This window comes from Capricornis sumatraensis, chromosome X, assembly GCF_032405125.1.
Source record: "Capricornis sumatraensis isolate serow.1 chromosome X, serow.2, whole genome shotgun sequence".
Classification (NCBI taxonomy): Eukaryota; Metazoa; Chordata; class Mammalia; order Artiodactyla; family Bovidae; genus Capricornis; species Capricornis sumatraensis.
This window is the reverse complement of record NC_091092.1, coordinates 39,079,809-39,098,667: the sequence shown is the minus strand read 5'-3', so window position 1 is coordinate 39,098,667 and position 18,859 is coordinate 39,079,809. Positions and strand designations below refer to the sequence as shown.

At 46.5% G+C, this 18,859-nt stretch overlaps 1 protein-coding gene across 4 annotated transcripts; it reads left to right on the top strand.

The window, feature by feature from the left end:
• Nucleotides 1-1,118: 1,118 nt before the first annotated feature.
• IGSF1 (immunoglobulin superfamily member 1) lies at nt 1,119-14,091 on the top strand. Of its 4 annotated transcripts, none has more exons than XM_068962435.1 (19): nt 1,119-1,188; nt 1,337-1,363; nt 1,788-2,069; nt 2,427-2,714; nt 4,615-4,899; nt 5,141-5,434; nt 5,904-6,182; nt 6,501-6,621; nt 8,462-8,532; nt 8,629-8,661; nt 9,044-9,334; nt 9,638-9,916; nt 10,516-10,803; nt 11,564-11,851; nt 12,117-12,404; nt 12,599-12,886; nt 12,998-13,276; nt 13,673-13,796; nt 13,956-14,091. In XM_068962435.1, the coding sequence occupies exons 1-19, from the start codon at nt 1,119-1,121 to the stop codon at nt 14,089-14,091; spliced, it is 4,011 nt and encodes a 1,336-aa protein (XP_068818536.1). The 4 variants fall into 4 exon arrangements, with proteins under 4 accessions (XP_068818536.1, XP_068818534.1, XP_068818535.1 ...); XM_068962433.1 differs by having other exon boundaries at nt 8,614-8,661; XM_068962434.1 differs by having other exon boundaries at nt 1,785-2,069.
• Nucleotides 14,092-18,859: the final 4,768 nt, after the last annotated feature.

The following is an 18,859-nucleotide window of genomic DNA, read 5'->3' as shown; positions in this document are numbered from 1 at the left end:
ATAGAATTAAACAGCTAGGGTCAGACACAACCTCAGACCCTAAGTAGAGAGGCAATAGAGGAGAGTCATCCTTAGTTTGTGTGATGAGCATACATCTTTCTTTGGCCAAAGGATACTCTGGGCCCAGGGTGGGTAGGGTAGGAGAGACAGAAAAGCATAAGGGGTCTACTTATGGACATGTAGAGCCTGTGGTCAATAGTGATTTTCAAGAAAATAAGAAAGCCTCCCTGAACTCAAATATTTTTGCCACATTCCCTGAAATTCAATTCTTTTTTTTGTTTGTTTGTTTTTTTTTCCTTAGGGGCAGTGAACAAAAATGATTATAAGTTTTGGGGTGCCAATGAATCATGTACATTTTATATCAATTAGTTCAAGTAATTTGATTCTCCAGCACCTACTCAAAATGGAGGTTTTGAGCTTTGGACACAGGATACGAAATAATAATGAAAGTAATACTAAATTTGAAGCATTCTACAGAAGGGAAAGCCTGGATGGGATGAGACAGTAAAAGTGAAGGAGGGTGAGAAAGTGGGCGAGGGCTACCTCTGAAAGTTTAATTACTGGTTTTAGAGCATAGGCATTGGAGTTCAACATGGATCTGAATTTTGGCTCTGATTTTTAATATCTTTTGACTTTGGGCAAATTATATCTCCTGCATAAGCCTCAGTTTCCTAGCCAGCAAAATGAGGATGTAGGACTCTTCCTTTGCTAGGTTGTTGGAGGACTCTGACAGAATATATATATATGAGTAAAGAATCCGAAAAGTTTCTACACCTCCCATCTCCCTCATGGCTTAGGGCTTCTGCTGGCCTGGATTAGGTCACACTCTGGGCCTCTGAGACCCTAGGGACAAACAGACATTTCAATAAATCTCATATGGTAGATATACCAGCAAAGACCTTGAGTGGAAGAAGGGGAAGTGGGGAAAGGGAACAAAGAGAACAAGTAGCTGATAACCCTGCATGCCTGTGGGGGAGTGGAAAGTAGGTGTTCAGGTGCAATTTAGTGATCCAAACTAAACTTTCAGGAGAAGGAGCAATCCCCTGAGTAAAAATACTTCTGCTTTTAGATCTTACCACCTTCTGAGGGGCAAAGCCCTTCAAGACTCCGGAGGCTCCATGACCCTCGACAAGCCAGGGGAAGGGGCCACCATGCTGCGGACATTCACTCTCTTACTCTTCTGTGCTGGTGAGTACAAGGAAGGCGTGGCAGGGTAAGTGACCCTGTCATAGGCACCCCTGTGACTGGGCCCCTCGGGGAGGGAATGGGGAATACTGAGGTTTGAGGGTGATTGGGACAACGAGGGGTTCTCCTTTACCATAATCTCTCTTTTCAGGACTGAGTCTGGGTGTGACACCAATGGGTAAGTGAGTCCTGCCACGTCAACTACCTTCCTTCCTGAAGGCCGCAAGACACTGAACTGCCTCCATGGCCCCGGACATAACTGCCTTGAGATGCCAAAGGCAGTTTCCAGACTCAGCTTGTTAGGAATCAGGACTGCTCACTTCATGACTTGGTTTCCCACAAACTAGTAAAGACTTTGTCTCTTGCACTTTGTTCCCCAACTCCAACTCACTTGAATTGCTTAAAACAACGTCCTACGGTCCCTATCTCCCCCTCCCCCTCCCATAAAAGCACACACCCCGTGCCCAGGAAAGACCAAAGGAGGAATCGGGGGCAGGGGTGGGGGTTGGGGCTCATTTAAAGGGGACGTTGCAGGGGGCATGTTATGGGAGGGAGAGGGTTGGAACTGCTGACATCTTTGTTTTCTTTGGGAATGACAGCAGTGATGCCATCTCAACCAGAGCTATGGATAGAGTCCAACTACCCCCAGGCCCCTTGGGAGAACATCACACTCTGGTGCAAAAGCCCCTCTCAGATTTCAAGCAAGTTCTTGCTGCTGAAGGATAAGACACAGATGACCTGGATCCGCCCTTCCCGAAAGACCTTCCAAGTTTCATTCCCCATCGGTGCCCTTACTCAGGCAAATACAGGTCTTTACAGGTGCTGCTACTGGAAGGAGACAGGCTGGTCAGAGCCCAGTAAAGTTTTAGAGTTGGAGGCACCAGGTAAGAAGACAGAGAGAGATAATCAAGAATAAACTCCAACTCCTGGAACTCAAACTTGCCTTCCCAGAGCAGGGTTTGTTTAATTCATTCATTTGCCTCAATCGCTTGCACACATAATACAGACATTCCAGTTGGTAAATAAGTGTCTCATCTCTATAGGTAATGCCGAGTGAGGCTGCAGACTCTGGAATGGATCTAGAGGGCAAGCTCCTCAACCTAGGGGATACTCTAGATGGGGAAAGAGGGGTGACAAATAAGGATCATACCAAAAAGACTCATTTAAGTAGAGCTCTCTGCTGCTCCCTGAGCCGCGCTACCCTTGCTCTACCTGAATTCCAGTTCATTCTCTCCTTCCAGGCCAGCTGCCCAAGCCCATCTTCTGGATCCAGACTGAGACCTCCCCTCTTCCTGGATGTAATGTTAACATACTCTGCCATGGCTGGCTGCAGGATTTGGTATTCATGCTGTTCAAAGAGGGATATGCGGAACCCGTGGATTACCAAGTCCCAACTGGGAGAGTGGCCATATTCTCCATTGCCAACATGACACCTGAGAGTGAAGGGGTTTACATCTGCCGCACTCATATCCAGATGCTCCCTACCCTGTGGTCAGAGCCCAGCAACCCCCTGAAGCTGATTGTAGCAGGTGGGTGTGGCTATGGCTGCTGGGGTCTGATGATCATTGTCCCCGGGATCATGGTTGGGTGAGCCAGGGTTTCTGATATGACTTTCCTTGCCCAGTTCTCTGCAAGGCCCATGAGCTAGAGTCATTTGATATTTTACTGAGATGCAAATGAGAATCACACATGCTAGGAGGCAGCTGTCTGGGAGCCAATCACTTGGCTAGTGAGTGAGTCCAGCCAAATGTCCAGCAGCTTCAGCTCATCACAGCTTTGTTGTTCTCTATTTGTTGAAAATCATGTGTTCATTCATTCATTTGGCTAATGTTTATTGAGCACTTAATATGTGCCAGGCACTGCCACTGCAGTCATGTAAACTGATTTTTTTAATTTAAATGTATTTTTATTCTATTTGTGATTTTTATTTTTAAGTGTGGAAAACAGAGTGAATTGCTTGTGCTGGCGATAAAAAGAAAAAGTGACAAGGAAAGTGATAGTTCATATTTCAGAAATGGTTTTATAAATGAATTTAGTCTTATATATACAGATCCAGTAAGGCAGTACCAAGCTTTAAACATAGTAGAAGGTTCTTCCAAACCCCTAATGTTAGACCCACACCCCACCCCCAACTCCTCCACCCCATAGCCCAGATGCTTCTAGACAGAATTGGCCACACTTGCTTTAGCTCCTTCATCAAGTTAAATAGGCTTGGGGAAAGCTGTGGTGCTGCAGAAAATATCCTGGACTTAGAAGTTGTAATCCTAGTTTCTAGTTCCACCTCTGACACCACCTCCCTGTGTGATATTGAGCAAGTTACTTCAACTCTGTGTTTCGGTTCCCCCACTCTAAAACGGGATAACAGTATCTACCTGATCCACTGTATGATGCCTCTCTGTGCCTCAGTTTTCTCATTTGCAAAACTGGTATAATCGTAATACCTACCTCACAGGGTTGTTGTGAGGATTTGCCTAATATGTGTACAGTGCCTGGCATATAAGTTCTCAATAAATGGTAGATATTAATTTTATTAGTATAGCTTTTTATTGAGGATCAAAGAACAAAAGCCTGTCTGTTTGAACTGCGTGTTATGGATGCTTGTTGTACGAATGTCTTTCTGGTATACATGCCACTAACACACACTTCTGCAGTTACCTGTTCGCAGGTGTCCCCCACTAGGCCCTGAGCACTTGGCGAACAGGGACTGTGTCTGTCTCCTTTACTTGTTTCCCCCTAGACCATGATGCCTGATGTATCCTCAGTGCTTACTGAACCTATGATAGAGCTGATCCTTCCAATAATGGGTGGGTGGGCCTACCTGGGATTGGGGTGGGTAAGAAGGAGTGCTTTGGGAGTGAGGTTTACCTTCTGTTTTGCAGTTTAATCTCTTTGGAGAAACAATATGTGAAAATGAGGGTGTGGTCCCATTAACAAATGTTTCTTTGATTTGCAGACTTACTGGCCAATCCTGACTTATTGGCCTCTTTCAGTCTCCTCTGGGAAGTAGGGTTTTCTGTGAACTGAATGTGTTCAAAAGCCATCCTTAATACTGCAGTAACATTCATGCTTTATGAAGAAGGAATCAAAGTAATTTTCAGAAGCTTGGTTTCTTGGGTGATTGGAAGAACCACATTTGGCGTTTCAGAGACCTAAAGATACAGGGAATTACAAATGTAGTTACTCCACTGAGACATACCCCTATACATAGTTAGAGCTCAGTGCAGTGATAGAGTCTGGTGAGAGGGAAGGAATGGAAGTGAACTTCCCCCTTGGTTACCTTCTAGAAGAGGCAGAGATTCAGGGAAGAGTGAGGGAGCAGAGGGTATACTTCAGCTACCACTTGCTATCTAAATAAAGTAGGAAAATAAAACCAGAATATGATGAGGAAGAATCACCCTACTTCTAACTCAGGGTCTCTTCACTTTCTAGGACTCTATCCCAAACCAACTCTGACAGCCTACCCTGGGCCCATCATGGCACCGGGAGAAAGCCTTAATCTCAGGTGCCAAGGGCCAATCTATGGAATGACCTTTGCATTAATAAGGCTTGAAGACTTGGAGAAGTCCTTTTACCTCAAGAGGCCAATAAAAAATGAGGCATATTTCTTCTTCCGGGCATTGAAAATCCACGATGCTGGCCATTACCTCTGTTTTTACTATGATGGATCATACAGGGGTTCACTCCTCAGTGATATCCTGAAAATCTGGGTAACTGGTAAGAGAGGGGGCTGCTGTGGGACCTCTGTTAGGGGGTAAGGGTGTTCAGCTCTCTTTGGGCCCACTGGAGAACTTCATCATGCAGCCAGGGTTAATGGTGGGGGAAGGAGCAGAGTTTGTATAACTGGGCTTAGGCTGGGATTTGCCAAGGGTGGACTGGAAGAAAAGGAAAAGAACCTTAACTAGTGGGAGGGGTAAGTCAGACTTATTAGCCTTTGATATTTTGGGTCTCATCCTAGACACTTTCCCCAAGACCTGGCTACTTGCTCAGCCCAGTCCTGTGGTCCAAATGGGTCAGAATGTGAGTCTGTGGTGTCGAGGGCCAGTGGATGGAGTGGGGCTTGCACTCTATAAGAAAGGAGAAGACAAACCACTTCAACTCTTGGATACCACCAGTATCTATGATGACACGTCATTCTTCCTCAACAATGTGACTTCTAGTGATGCTGGCATCTATAGCTGCCACTATCTCCTCTCCTGGAAGACCTCCATCAGAATGACATCACACAATACCGTGGAGCTTGTGGTTGTAGGCAAGTGCTAACAACTGTTCTTTATTTTTCTCTTCATTCCAGTGTTATTACAAGGAGCTAGTGTTGCTATACCCTTTGGGATTTATGAGCCAAAGAAAACCAGACTAGGAGGGTGGTTTTCTCCAGAACTTAGGGAACTTCTCTCCCAGTATTTTTACTCAAACCTTACCTCTAGGCATGGACAAGCCCTGATGGGACTCCTAGAAAACTTACTTTACTTAAGACCCAGGGAAACCTACAGGTATTGTTAAGTTTCTGATTGAAGGTAGGAGCCTAGGAGTCTTTAGAGGATCAAGTAATGGGCCAAGGAATTCTGATGCACAGTCAAATTCTGAAGCCGCTTGAGCTAGTAGAGCAGGAAAAAAAAAAAAAGAGAGAAGACCAAATAAGGAGATGAGAAACATTTGTTGAGAGGAGGCAATGAGGTCAAAGTCACTTGTTCTAACTCTGGTCTCTGGATTGGTTGCAGATAAGCCCCCCAAACCCTCCCTGTCAGCCTGGCCCAGCACCGTGTTCAAGCTAGGAAAGGCCATCACCCTTCAGTGCCGAGTACCTCATCCAGTTCTTGAGTTTTGTCTGGAATGGGAAGAAAGAGCAACATCCCCAAAATTCTCAGTGGATGGAGACTTCATCATCAGTAATGTTGAAGGGAAAGGCGCAGGGACCTACAGCTGCAGCTATCGCATAGAGGCACACCCTAACATCTGGTCACATCGCAGTGAGCCTCTGAAACTGATGGGGCCAGCAGGTGAGAGGAAAACTCTTCACAGAGGTGCCCCCACCATGCCTTTGGCCATGATACCCCTGGGATCCCAAAGCAATGCCCAGCAGGATATGGAAGTGGTAGTCGGGGGCTGGTTTGGGCATCTTTCTCCTGGGGTGGTCTCACGATCACTCAAAGGCAGTGAGCAGGATACTTCCAAGGGTCCCTTTCTTCATGCAGAGGAAGGTCACTTTTGCTTCGACTTCCCTTTGCCTGCAGGAACCAGATTCCCCTCCCCCATGACTGTGTCCGTCTGTCCCTGTCCCCATCAAGCTCCATGTTTCTGATCTTCTCTGGTCACAGGCTTTCTCACCTGGAATCACGTTCTGAATGAAACTATCAGATTGTTTCTAGTCATTCAGCTTGTTGCCTTGCTGTTTGTAGTGCTGTGGATAAGGTGGAAGTGTCGGAGACTCAGAATCAGGTAACTGTCTTATCCCAATCCCCTGCTCCTAAATCTAGCTGAGTTCAGGCTCCCCAGAGGTTCAGGAATGGGGTGTGCTGCAGTTGAGACAAGCCCCATGGGCACACCCTTTGTATCCTCCACCTTCAGGGATGAAGATACAAGGCTTTCTCATTCCAGCCATTTCTCTTTCATTTCATCGAGGGGTCAGCACCCCTACCAGAAGGTAGAGAAATGAATATTTCTCAGAGGCTGGAAGAAGTCCTCAGAACCTCCTTCACTGATCCCCCCCAGGAGGGTGCCCAAATCTCCCTCCCAAGCCACCTTGCCTCTCACAGATGATCAATGTCTCCACATTAACTTCATCTGAACTTTTTTTTTTAAAGAATCAACACTGTCCTGTCTCCCAGGATATTATCCAACTCCCATCCCAACTATCCAGCCTTACCTCAGCTCTTAAGGGCTAGCAAGCCTTGTAGGCCACCCTCACTGCTATGGAAGCCAGTGTCTCTGCCACTCTGGCCCCCAACCACTGTGCAGAGCCTTCTGAGAATAGAGCCTTAGCCTGGGTGTGCAGCTGATGAGAGAATGGATTGGGTCAGGGAATCAGACTGCTTCCCCTGATCCATAAAGTGTCAAGTCAAACAGGTTCTCCTGCTGTTTACTTTTATTATTTTGTGTCTCCTGGGTCATCCCCTTCTCTCCCTTATCCCTGTATCCTTGTGCTCAGGCTGTTCTGCCCCAAAATGAGAAATGACAGCTCCTAGCTCGGTGGGGGCTTCTGCTCCTGAATGCCACTTTTCCCCACTCTCTGATCCTGGCTGTACCCCTCCCCCACCATGAGCAGAGGCCTTTGTGTGCCTGGGAGTATTCAGTACACAATGGATGATGACTATGATTGTGTGTGTCTGTATTCTCCTCTGAGATCTGAGGGACAGAGTGCTTGGGCAATGGGAAGGGAGCCACCTAAACCTTCTGCAAAACCACTACCCCTTTTGAGCTTTCAAAACGTTTCAGTGGGGTTCAGGTTCACAGAATCTGTTCTGAGTTCCACATACACTGGTAGCCTTCAAGCCAGGGGTTAGAAAAAAATGTAGCTTCAAGTGCCCCCCCACCTCAGCCCAGGACCACTGCATCAAAGAATGAGTTCAGAAACCAGATATTGGAGAAGGCAGTTTGAAAAGCATGTTGTCCTGACCAGGAAGGAAGGTCAGTGTTTCCTAAGTCAAAATTGTCAGGTAGACATTGACCTAATAGAAGCTAAATCTATAGGATCTGAATCTATAGGACCTGAAGCTGCAGCACATATCTAGTCATGATCTGGGTGGGGGTAGAGAGATCCCGCTGCTGCTGCCTAAGCAACCCTTCCACAACAAAGGCAGGTGAGGCAGGTCAGTTGGAGGACCAATAGTGCCATAATAAACACTGCTTCCAAACTTAAACTTGATGACTGAGAAACACCCAAGATTTCTCCCTCCAGCCCCTCACCCACCACCCAGAGCTTCTGATCACACTGAGCTCCAGGGGTTCTGAGAGCTGGAGTTACAAAGGTATTTTCACATCTGACATCTCAGTTCCAGCAACGGCCTAATCAGGGGCCTTGGGGAGCTGACATTTGATATTGTCTGGGGAGGGGGGAGGGGCGGGGGCCCGTGGGTCATGAAAGAGCAAGAGGTTTGTAGGTAGTGAGGCCCTCAAAGAGAAAAGTCATCAATGTCAGAAAAGATGATATCCCATTATTCTGGCCATATCCAATCCCTATTGGGTGGCAAGTAAGCCAATGACATAAATTGCCGCCCCCTTCTCTCCGCCCTCCCCCTAATCCCAGCAACTCCTCTCATCTCTTTTCTGGTCTTGCTAGAGAAGCCTGGTTGCTGGGAACAGCTCAAGGGGTCACCATGCTCTTCATACTCACAGCTCTTCTCTGCTGTGGTGAGTACAAGGGGGTGGGGAAGGGGCCTGGGCAGAAGGCCGGGGTGAAGTCCCGTGGGGGAGGGGGCAAAGCCCTGGCAGCAATTTCTTTTGCAGGACTGTGCACTGGGGTATTGACAGAAGAGACTGGTGAGTTTTTCCTGCTCCAGACTGGGACATTCCTCCCTGGAGATCCGAAATAACTACAGAGTGTCAGTGTCAGTGGCCAGGGAGTGACTGGTTGGGAGGGAAGGGCAGCCAGGAAGGGGCACTTTGCTGAAGCTGCTGGCAAAATTGAGCCTCCAACTCCGCTTTTCTGCCTGCAAAATTTCCCCCAAGCTTCTGCATTTTTCTGAGGCTCAGCTGAGACATCAGCGTCTTCTTTCCCCAGCACCTGCAGAAGGGAGGAAAGAGTTTGGATTGGGGCTGAAAGGGGAGGTGGGCAGTGTGATCTGGGGAGGGGGGTTCAAGGGCAAGGAAAGGGGGAGGGGTAGGGGAGGGAGGATGCCTTCATTAACTCTGCTGTTTCTAGAAATAATCATGCCAACCCCTAAGCCTGAGCTGTGGGCAGAGACCAACTTCCCTCTGGCCCCGTGGAAGAACTTAACCCTCTGGTGCAGAAGCCCGTCTGGTTCAACTAAGGAGTTTGTGTTGCTGAAGGATGGCACCGGGTGGATCGCAACTCGCCCGGCCTCAGAGCAGGTCCGGGCTGCCTTCCCCCTTGGAGCCTTGACCCAGACTCACACCGGGAGTTACCACTGCCATTCCTGGGAGGAGATGGCTGTGTCTGAGCCCAGTGAGGCACTTGAGCTGGTGGGGACAGGTAAGAAAAGGCCGAGGGTCCCCTCGGCATGATCCTTGGTGCCGCTGGGACTCCAGCGGTGCTCCGAGGCATGGGGAAATGCTCAGAGATCCAGAGCCCAAGGGACTTCTGCTGCCTGTAGGAGAGGAGGGGCACAAGAAGGGGGGAGGGGTGGGGAGGAGAGTTGAGAGGAGACTGACAGGAAGAGCCAAGGCCCGGCCAGGATGGATCTCTGTTTTGCTGACCGAGTGACTCTGCGTGTCCCATCTGGGCACCTCCTAACTTCGGATTCCTTCTCCTTGTCCTCCCTGTTTTGTTTTCCAGATATCCTCCCCAAGCCTGTCATTTCTGCTTCCCCCCCAATTCGGGGCCAGGAACTGCAAATCCGCTGCAAAGGATGGCTGGCAGGCATGGGGTTTGCTCTGTACAAGGAGGGAATGCAGGAACCCATCCAGCAACTTGGTGCCGTTGGGAGAGAAGGCTTCTTTACAATCCGGAGAATGGAGGATAAAGACGAAGGCAATTATAGCTGCCGAACTCACACTGAAAAGCGCCCCTTCAAGTGGTCCGAGCCTAGTGAGCCCCTGGAGCTTGTCATAAAAGGTAGAGCTGAAAGGGGTGTGTGAGGGAGGAGGGGGGAAGCAAAGCTCCAGGTCAGACGCTCCTTTCCCCACAGCGAACTTTGCTGTTGGTCCTAGGAGCCTGTGTCCAATCTTAGAGCCAGGCAGGCGTGGCGCTGGGAGTGCCAGGGCCTCTGGCTGCACGATATTAATAGCCATAATCGTTATTAATAGCTGGGGTTTGTGGAGGGTGATTTAATTTTTCTAATTATTTTCATATCAATTATCTCATTTAGCTATAGAGCAAATACTCAAAGGAGGTGGATCAGGTGCAATTTCCCCTTCTTGTCCCAACGGGCAAACTGAGGCTCAGGGAATCAGCAGAGCCCCAGTAACTATCCACTCTTTTAGCTAGCTTCTGCTGACAGTGAGGATTAGACTTGAGGAGGTGAGGGGTGGGGTGAGGAGGGTCCCTGTGAAAAGTCTGTCTGCAAAGTGGTTTTGGCTGGATTTTTAAATGCACCTTCTTCTGAATGAAATACTACAGGAAGCCAAGCTGCTTTCTGGAACCAGTATTTGCCATATTATCTAGCTTGCTTTCTATTGATTTGTTTTTGGTTATGTTTGGTTTTTGCCTTCTAGAAATGTACCCCAAGCCTTTCTTTGAGACCTGGACCAGTCCTGTGGTCACTCCTGGTTCCCGGGTGACTTTTAATTGCTCCACCCCCCACCAGCACATGAGCTTTATTCTCTACAAAGATGGAAGTGAAGTAGCATCCAGTGACAGTTCTTGGGCAAGTCTGGGAGCCAGTGCAGCCCACTTTCTGATCATTTCAGTGGGCATTGGTGATGGAGGGAATTACAGCTGCCGCTATTACGACTTTGCGATCTGGTCAGAGCCCAGTGACCCTGTGGAACTCGTGGTGACAGGTCAGGACTGGGGAAATGCAGGTGGAGGTGGTACTGTCCCTGGGACAATGGGCAAGAGGGATGTCAGTGGGAGAGGAAGAGTCGCCCCTTCTAAAAGTCACCAAGAATGTGCTCAGGACAGTGCCTGCATGTAGTAAACAGTCCATGTAAGGCAAATGCTTATATTATCACTAATATGGGAAGATGAGAAGAAGGAGGAAAATAATCCACTTCTGGGGAAAGAAATGAGGCAGATGGGGATGTTTCACATGTTGCCCTGTTTATGAAGTCTTTTGTAGCTTGGCCTTGAGCTTTAGGCCCAAGGTCCACTTTTTCTTTAGCTGGGCTACCAGATATGGGTGGGCTGGATGGCCCTCAGAGAAAGGGCAAAGACCCTGAAGTGTCAACTGCATCTTATGCAGCCATTACAAATGATAGTTTTCAAAGGCTGTTTAATGTCATAGGAAAATGTTTACAATATAAAGTGAAAAATATTAAACTATACAACTGTGTATACAGTAAGCCCAATTATACAAATAGTCATAGCTACAATGACATAGGCATGTACAAAAATAAATGGGAAGCAATACAGGAACGTGTACAAAAAAATGGCCATCTTTGAGTGGTAGAATTGTACTGTCTTCATTAGTTTTTTTCTATATTTTCTAGTTTTCTACAATAAGCATATATTGTTTCTTATAATAACACTTAAAAAAAAAGACAAACAGTGCTCAGAATGTATGAGGCAAGATTCTCTCATGTGTGTTCTCTTTAATTTCAGAATTCTACCCCAAGCCCACTCTCCTGGCACAGCCAGGTCCCGTGGTTCTTCCTGGGAAGAATGTGACCCTGCGTTGCCAAGGGGCTTTCCAGGGCATGAGGTTTGCCCTCCTGCAAGAGGGAACCCCGGGTCCCTTACAGTTCCGGAGTGCCTCGGGGAACTCGGCTGACTTCCTCCTCCATACTGTTGGAGCAGAGGACTCTGGGAACTACAGCTGTGTCTACTTTGAGACCACTATGTCAAACAGGGGCTCATATCTCAGCAAGCCTCTTATGATCTGGGTGACTGGTAAGGACAGACAACACATGGGGCTGGGACAGAAGCAACTGGAGTAGGGGTTCAGTTCAGTTCAGTCGCTCAGTCGTGTCCGACTCTTTGCAACCCCATGAACCACAGCACGTAGGAGTAAGGGAGGGTAATCCCTCTTGGAAGGCTAGGCTAGGCTAGGCTAGGACATGGAGGGGAACGGTTGTGTCTGGAAGGAGAAAGATAAAGGGTTAATTTAGTGATAAGTTTGCATACTCACTACTTTCCATCTTTGGTCTCTTCCTAGACACATTCCCCAAGCCACGGTTGTTTGCTGAGCCCAGTTCTGTGGTTCCCGTGGGGCAGAATGTTACTCTCTGGTGCCAAGGGCCAGTACGTGGAGTAGGGTACATTCTGCACAAAGAAATAGAAGCCACTTCAGTGCAGCTCTGGGGATCCACCAGTAATGATGGGGCCTTCCCCATCACCAACATATCTGGTGCTAGCATAGGTCGTTACAGCTGCTGCTACCACCCTGACTGGACCAGCCTTCTCAAGATACAGCCTAGCAACACCCTGGAACTCATAGTCACAGGTAAGGGGAAGATGCTCTGGAGTGGGCAGGGGAGTATAGAAAAGAGGGAACTGAGCTGGCTGATAGTTCACGGGAAATGGTTTTCCAAGGGCTCAAGGAGAGGCAGGCAGTAACTCTCCTCTTTATTGAGACTTCAGGGGTGATGCCCTGGTAAGTGGCCACCTCTCTATGAACCAAGAGTTCATTTCTTCTAGGTTTGCTCCCCAAACCCAGCCTATTAGCCCAACCTGGTCCCTTGGTGGCCCCTGGAGAAAACATGACTCTTCAATGTCAGGGGGAACTGGCAGACTCAACATTTGTCCTGTTGAAGAAGGGTATTCAAGAGCCTTTAAAGCAACAGAGGCCAAATGGGTACAGGGCTGACTTCTGGATGCCAGCAGTGAGCAGTGAAGATTCTGGGATGTACAGCTGTGTGTATTATTTGGATTCTGCTCCCCTTGCAGCTTCTAATCACAGTGACTCCCTGGAGATCTGGGTGACTGGTAAGGTCTTGGAGATTTCAGTAAGACTGTAGTTTTTTTAGTAGTTATCCCTAAGGGGATAAAGGGCTGGGTTCAAGGCCATTTCTAACTCTGTATCCTGGTTGGTTGCAGACAAGCCCCCTAAACCCTCCTTATCAGCTTCGCCTGGCACTGTGTTCAAGCTTGGAAAGGACATCACCCTTCAGTGCAGAGGGCCCCTACCAGGTGTGGAATTTGTCCTGGAACATGATGGAGAAGAAGCACCTCAACAATTCTCAGAGGATGGAGACTTTGTCATCAATAATGTCGAAGGAAAGGGCATTGGAAACTATAGCTGCAGCTACCGTCTGCAGGCCTACCCCGATATCTGGTCAGAGCCTAGTGATACTCTGGAGCTGGTGGGGGCAGCAGGTGAGATGATAATCCCTCCATGATTCTGGCCTGACACACCTGGGACCCCGGAGACAGTCTCCATGGAGGCAGGCCACACGTGGAAGGGGAGAGGTTTGGAGTCAGAGACCTCAAGTACGGTCATTTTTCTTTTTCTCCTAGGGATGGTAAGGAGGTGGAACCTCAGATTCACTCAAAGATAGTGACAAGGATACTTTCAATGCATCTTCCACCCCACAAGGGAGGGCTGCCTCTGCCTCAGCAGAAGCACTGCCTCTGACCACCCCATCTCTTGTCCCAACATGTGGTTCCCAAGTGAACCCCAGAGGAGGCCAGATGAAGGGGCAGCAAGAGAGCAAGGAGAACACACGTGTACTAAACTCTATGCCATTGGTTTCTGCTCTTTTATCATCACAGGGCCTGCTGCTCAGGAATGCACTGTGGGGAACATTGTCCGAAGTACCCTGATCGTGGTGGTGGTTGTAGCTTTGGGGGTGGTGCTAGCCATAGAGTGGAAGAAGTGGCCTCGACTCAGAACCAGGTAATTGCCTCATGTCACTCCTGCTGTGAACCCAGGGCTTCTGTGAAAACAATGATCCAAATGCTCCTCTAGCATCTGAGCCCCATAACGCAGCCTGTTTTCAAGTTGATGGCTCTGTATCCTCCCTTAGTCATGTTTTTTTTTTCTTTCTCTACACAGGGGCTCAGAGACAGATGGAAGAGACCAGACCATAGCCCTGGAAGAGTGTAACCAAGAAGGAGACCTGGGCACCAACACCAACTCTCCCTCATCAGTCTCTCAGGGCACTTCAGTAGAGCAGCCAGTCCCGATATAATCATCTCCTACTTTACAAGAGCTTTTCTCTCCTCTTTTTTTTATCCTCAGAGACCTGCAAATCTGATTGGTTTCCCCAGGAGTCCATGCCACCTGCTGTTCCTTGGCCACTAATCACCTGAGATGGGTCAAGGGGATTTTAGGAAGTGAGAGCTCTACCAGGGTGAGAGGTTTCCTGAAGAGAGAGTTCCCACCCCTGTAATTCCTCACTGTACTGATTTACTGGTGCATGAAAATCTATTAAAAATGTATTCTTCTGAATAAAAAGAGTATTCTCTATTTAACTGCAAAAACTATGGCAGCGGTTTTCCATTGGTTTGTTATTTAGGATTTAGCGAAAAATGGTGTATTGGAGCTGACCCCCATGGCACAGTAAGAGAGCAGGGGGCTGCTAGCACAGAGAAATGAGCTCGAGGATAGGGTCAGGGAGGAGGGAAAGCTTCAACATGTCCAATTTGGTTTCAGACATGGTTGCTGAACAGAATGTCCTGTCATCCCTTCATTCCCCATTTCATTACTGAATGAATGAATGGCAGTATTCTCTCCAAGTTGAGCCTAAGGACAGCAAAGACTTCAGTTACATACTTTCACTGTGGAACTTCTAGGTCTGTAGTACATCTGCTTTCAAACATTAGGATTAATCCACTGCAGAACTTGGAAATTGGGAAAGCGTATTTTGTGGCCCTTTCCTACCAATCACAAGTGTACATTAACTCACTCTCAAACGTAAATGATTGATAAAAATGGAATACTTTGCCCCTCCCTACAGAAAGCCCTGTGTTTTTCTGGATGGCGGCGGGGTGGGGTGGATCTCAGGGTGTGAGTAAGCAGCTGCGGTGGTTGGTTTCAAGCAGGGGCCTCCCAGGGTCCTGTTCACACTCTGAGCCCCTGATCTTTCTCCTTGCATCGGCATGCAACTTGCCACACTAGTGAGCATCTAGCACACGTTAGGAGGCTTGGACTGGGAAAAGGGGCTTCCCTAATTCCTTAAACCTGTTCAAGACCTCAGAAGGATTGATCTGTGGGTCCTAGAGGAGGTCGTAATCCCTTCAAATCTGACCCTAAAGTTCCTTACCTCCTGACACTGTTTAATTTTAAGCTATCACTATTTAATAGAGCAATGTCCAGGGGTGCTGCACACAGTGAGTTATTTAACCCTGGTTACTATAAAATTTAGAAAGTAACTCCTATATTCTTATATCAGGAAGCTTATTTACCCAGCAACTTAATGAAAAAAATGCATCACATTTCCCTTAATCCTTGCAGAATGAAATACTCCGAGTACTATCGACTAATTTGTATTAAACTGTTTGGAATGTAGAAGTGCAAAGTCTCATTCCAATTTTCATTTGATGAGATTCTATTAGTCACTTATACTAGTTTCTTATAGTGTTTATAAAAATTGCATTTCAAAAGTGCTTTTGCATATGAATTTAGCAAAAACTAATTGTTGCTTTTTGCCCAACACCACTCACTGCCTTCAAACTCTCCAACCCTAACCTTCAATCAAGCTGTACATTTTGAACAGTGGAGGGAGGCCTGTTTTCGGTCCTTGCTTTTCAGACGGAATTCCTTTGATCAGATCTGATTTTGTTTTCTAACTATTGGATATTCCAGCATGTATTGTCAAGGCTAGCAGTGGGGCTGTGCAAGTTAGCAAGTGATCACTTGGTTGCTTTAGCTGTTCACCAAGGGAAAGAGAGATGGAAAGAAAAGAGAAGAGGGCCAAGGACTGAACTTAATAGAAGCCTCTGAGTTAGAAAAGCAGGACAAAGATGAAACAAAAATGACAGAAAAAGACTCTTGTGAAATCTTGTGAACCAGGTTCTCCTGTATCAAACAGAGATATCCATGCAATCAGAAAATTTTGATCAACCTTTCAGTGAAAAACAAATATAAACATGTGACACTGGACTTTTAGTTGGTTTTCTGAAAGTATTCACATATACCATTCTTTCACTGAGAGAACCAAGTTTTATATGATTTAGAAGGGGAAAAATAGTTGTCAATTAACTGAAATATTTAAAGAGTGGCTTTGGGTTTTAACTTCCCTCCTCACTGTCAGAGCTATTTCAATGAATTAAATATCTATTTATAATGCAGAAGTCGTAGCAATCTATCTCAATGAATTAAATATCTATTTATAATGCAAACGTAGCTTGTTGCTGACAATGCTCCACATGGTATGTTTTTTTCAACCTGGTTGCCATGGGAATCAGTCCCTTTACCCCTGGCTGGCCTCTAATCAGCACAGCATCAGGTAATCTCTGGGAAATGGAATCTCAATTAGGATGGAATGGACCTTTGAGAGAAGAACATGCCTCTGGGACTCCAGAAACAAAGGCCAAAAATCCTCCCTTCAGTTCTGAAAAAAATGTAAATTACCCTCCATCCATGGGCCACATCTTTGCCCTCAGCATCTTAAGAGTTACAAAGATTGTCAAGGTGGTGTGGTCCAATCCCCAACCCAGTACACAATCTCCTTTACGGTAAAGCTGACAGGTAGGTACACAGCCTCTTTCTGTATACCTCCAGTGATGCAGAGCTCACCACTCCATGAGACAATCTGAGAATTTCAAATTGCTTGATTGATTTCCTATCTGTGTATATTCCTTTCATACTCATTGGCTTGATTGATCTCCTATCTGTATATACTCACTCCCTTCATACTCATTGGCTCTAGTTCTGACCCAGGTTGCAACCTAGATGAAATCTACTTCTTACACATAGTAGTCTTACAAAGTTTGGAAGATATGAGTTGTCTTCTTTGAGTCCAGAATATCTCACTCAGTGTTGTTTCCAGGGTTTGGCCAACATTCAATTGCAAATGTATCTATGTGTAGTTAACTCTTAATTATCTGGGTTTTGGACAAGGCAGAGTTCATGCCTACCCAACTCCTGCTGGATTCAACCAGAACAGCTCTTTTATATATTTATTATATATTATTATTTATTGATTTTATATGCCCAATACAGTATTGTAAAGTAAAAAAAAATTAGAAAAAATAATTAAAAAATATAGAATATTAAACAATGATAAAAGTTGTGATGAAAAACAAAGTAGAGAAAGGAGGTACAGAAGTCTGTGTTTTGGGGGGGAAATTGTTTCAATTTAAATAGGGTGACTAAGAATACCTCACTGAGAAGGTTAATATTTGACTTAAGATTAAAGGATATGAAAGAGTAAGCCATACAGATATCTAGGCAAAGTGAGTTCCGGTCAGAGAACAGGTAGTACAAGAGCCCTGAGACAAGAGAATGCCTGACTGGTTTGAGAAATGGTGACTAGACTACAGTGGCTGGAGCAGTGTGAACAAGGGGAAAAGTAGGAGATGCAGTCAAAGAGGTAACGGGAACCAAGACAAGCAAGACTTTTGTAGATCTTTGTAAGGACTTGGGCTTGCAGTCTGTATGAACTAGGAAGCCACTGACATGATTAGACTTACAGAGACCTGGGTTCGATCCCTGGGTTGGGAAGTTACATTGGAGAAGGGAAAGGCTACCCACTCCAGTATTCTGGCCTGGAGAATTCCATGGACTGTATAGTCCATGGGGTCACAAAGGGTCGGACACGACTGAGCAACTTTCACTTTCACTTTCATCCTGTCTTCAGGCTTCCCAGGTGGTTCAGTGGATAAAGAATTCACCTCCAATGCAGGAGACACAGGCAGACAAGGGTTCAGTCCCTAGGTTGGGAAGATTCCCTGAAGGAGGGCATGGCAACCCAGTCCAGTATTCTTTCCTGGAGAACCCCATGGACAGAGGAGCCTGGCGGCTTATAGCCCATAGGGTCGCAAAGAATCGGACATGTCTGAAGCAACTGAGCATGCATCCATGCCTCCTGTCTTCTGTATAGAGAATAGACTGAGGGGCCAGGGTGGAAACAGAGATATCTACAAGGAGGTTAATAATGAGGCAAGAGATGGTAGGTTAGGTCAGCCCAGTAGCAGAGTGGTGACAAGAAATGGCTGGACTATTGATATAAGCTGAGGAAACAGCCAATGGGATTTGCTGACAGATTGAATGTGGCGTATGTTCTATAAACATTCTCATTAGAAAAAAAAAAACTGTTTCAAATATTGCCTTACTGCTTCCTTTCTGGAGTTATTTTAATCTCATCCTCAAGAAAGGGTTTTCTAATGCTCCCCAATCCAGGTCACCACTTCTGGCAGTTTGTCAGTGAGCTTGTCATCGTTCATCCAGAAGTGTAAACAAAATGAAGCCCTACATGTCTAATGTGATCTGACCAGCACAGGGTACAGAGGACAGTGAAATGATCATTTTCTGGGATCTCACCTCACCATTTCTTTTAATGCCATCTACATTTTCACTAGTTCTCGGACAACCAGATTACACTGTAGCCTCAGAGGAAACTTGGGGTCAACCAAAACCCACAGCTCTTTTTCACACAAGCTCTTGCCAATTCCATCCTTTCTTGTCCTTCTCCTGTACAAGGGATGTGTTATTTTGCAATTGTCTTAAACTCAGATTTAAGATTTGATATTTAGTCCCATTAGGTTTCATCCTATAGTCCCCAGCTTATGGGAGTCATGTATGAACACTTAGTGAGCCCCATTATATATAGCACACATATAGGTACTACCTCATTCACTCCTAACAACAGTCCTGTGTGACCTTGTGCTATTATCATCCTCATTTTACACAGGAGGAAACAGAGGCTCAGAGAGGTTAGGGAACATGCCCAGGGCCATTCAGCTCATAGCCAAGGTCAGAACTGAAATTAGAATCCCATTTCACCTGACTGCAAA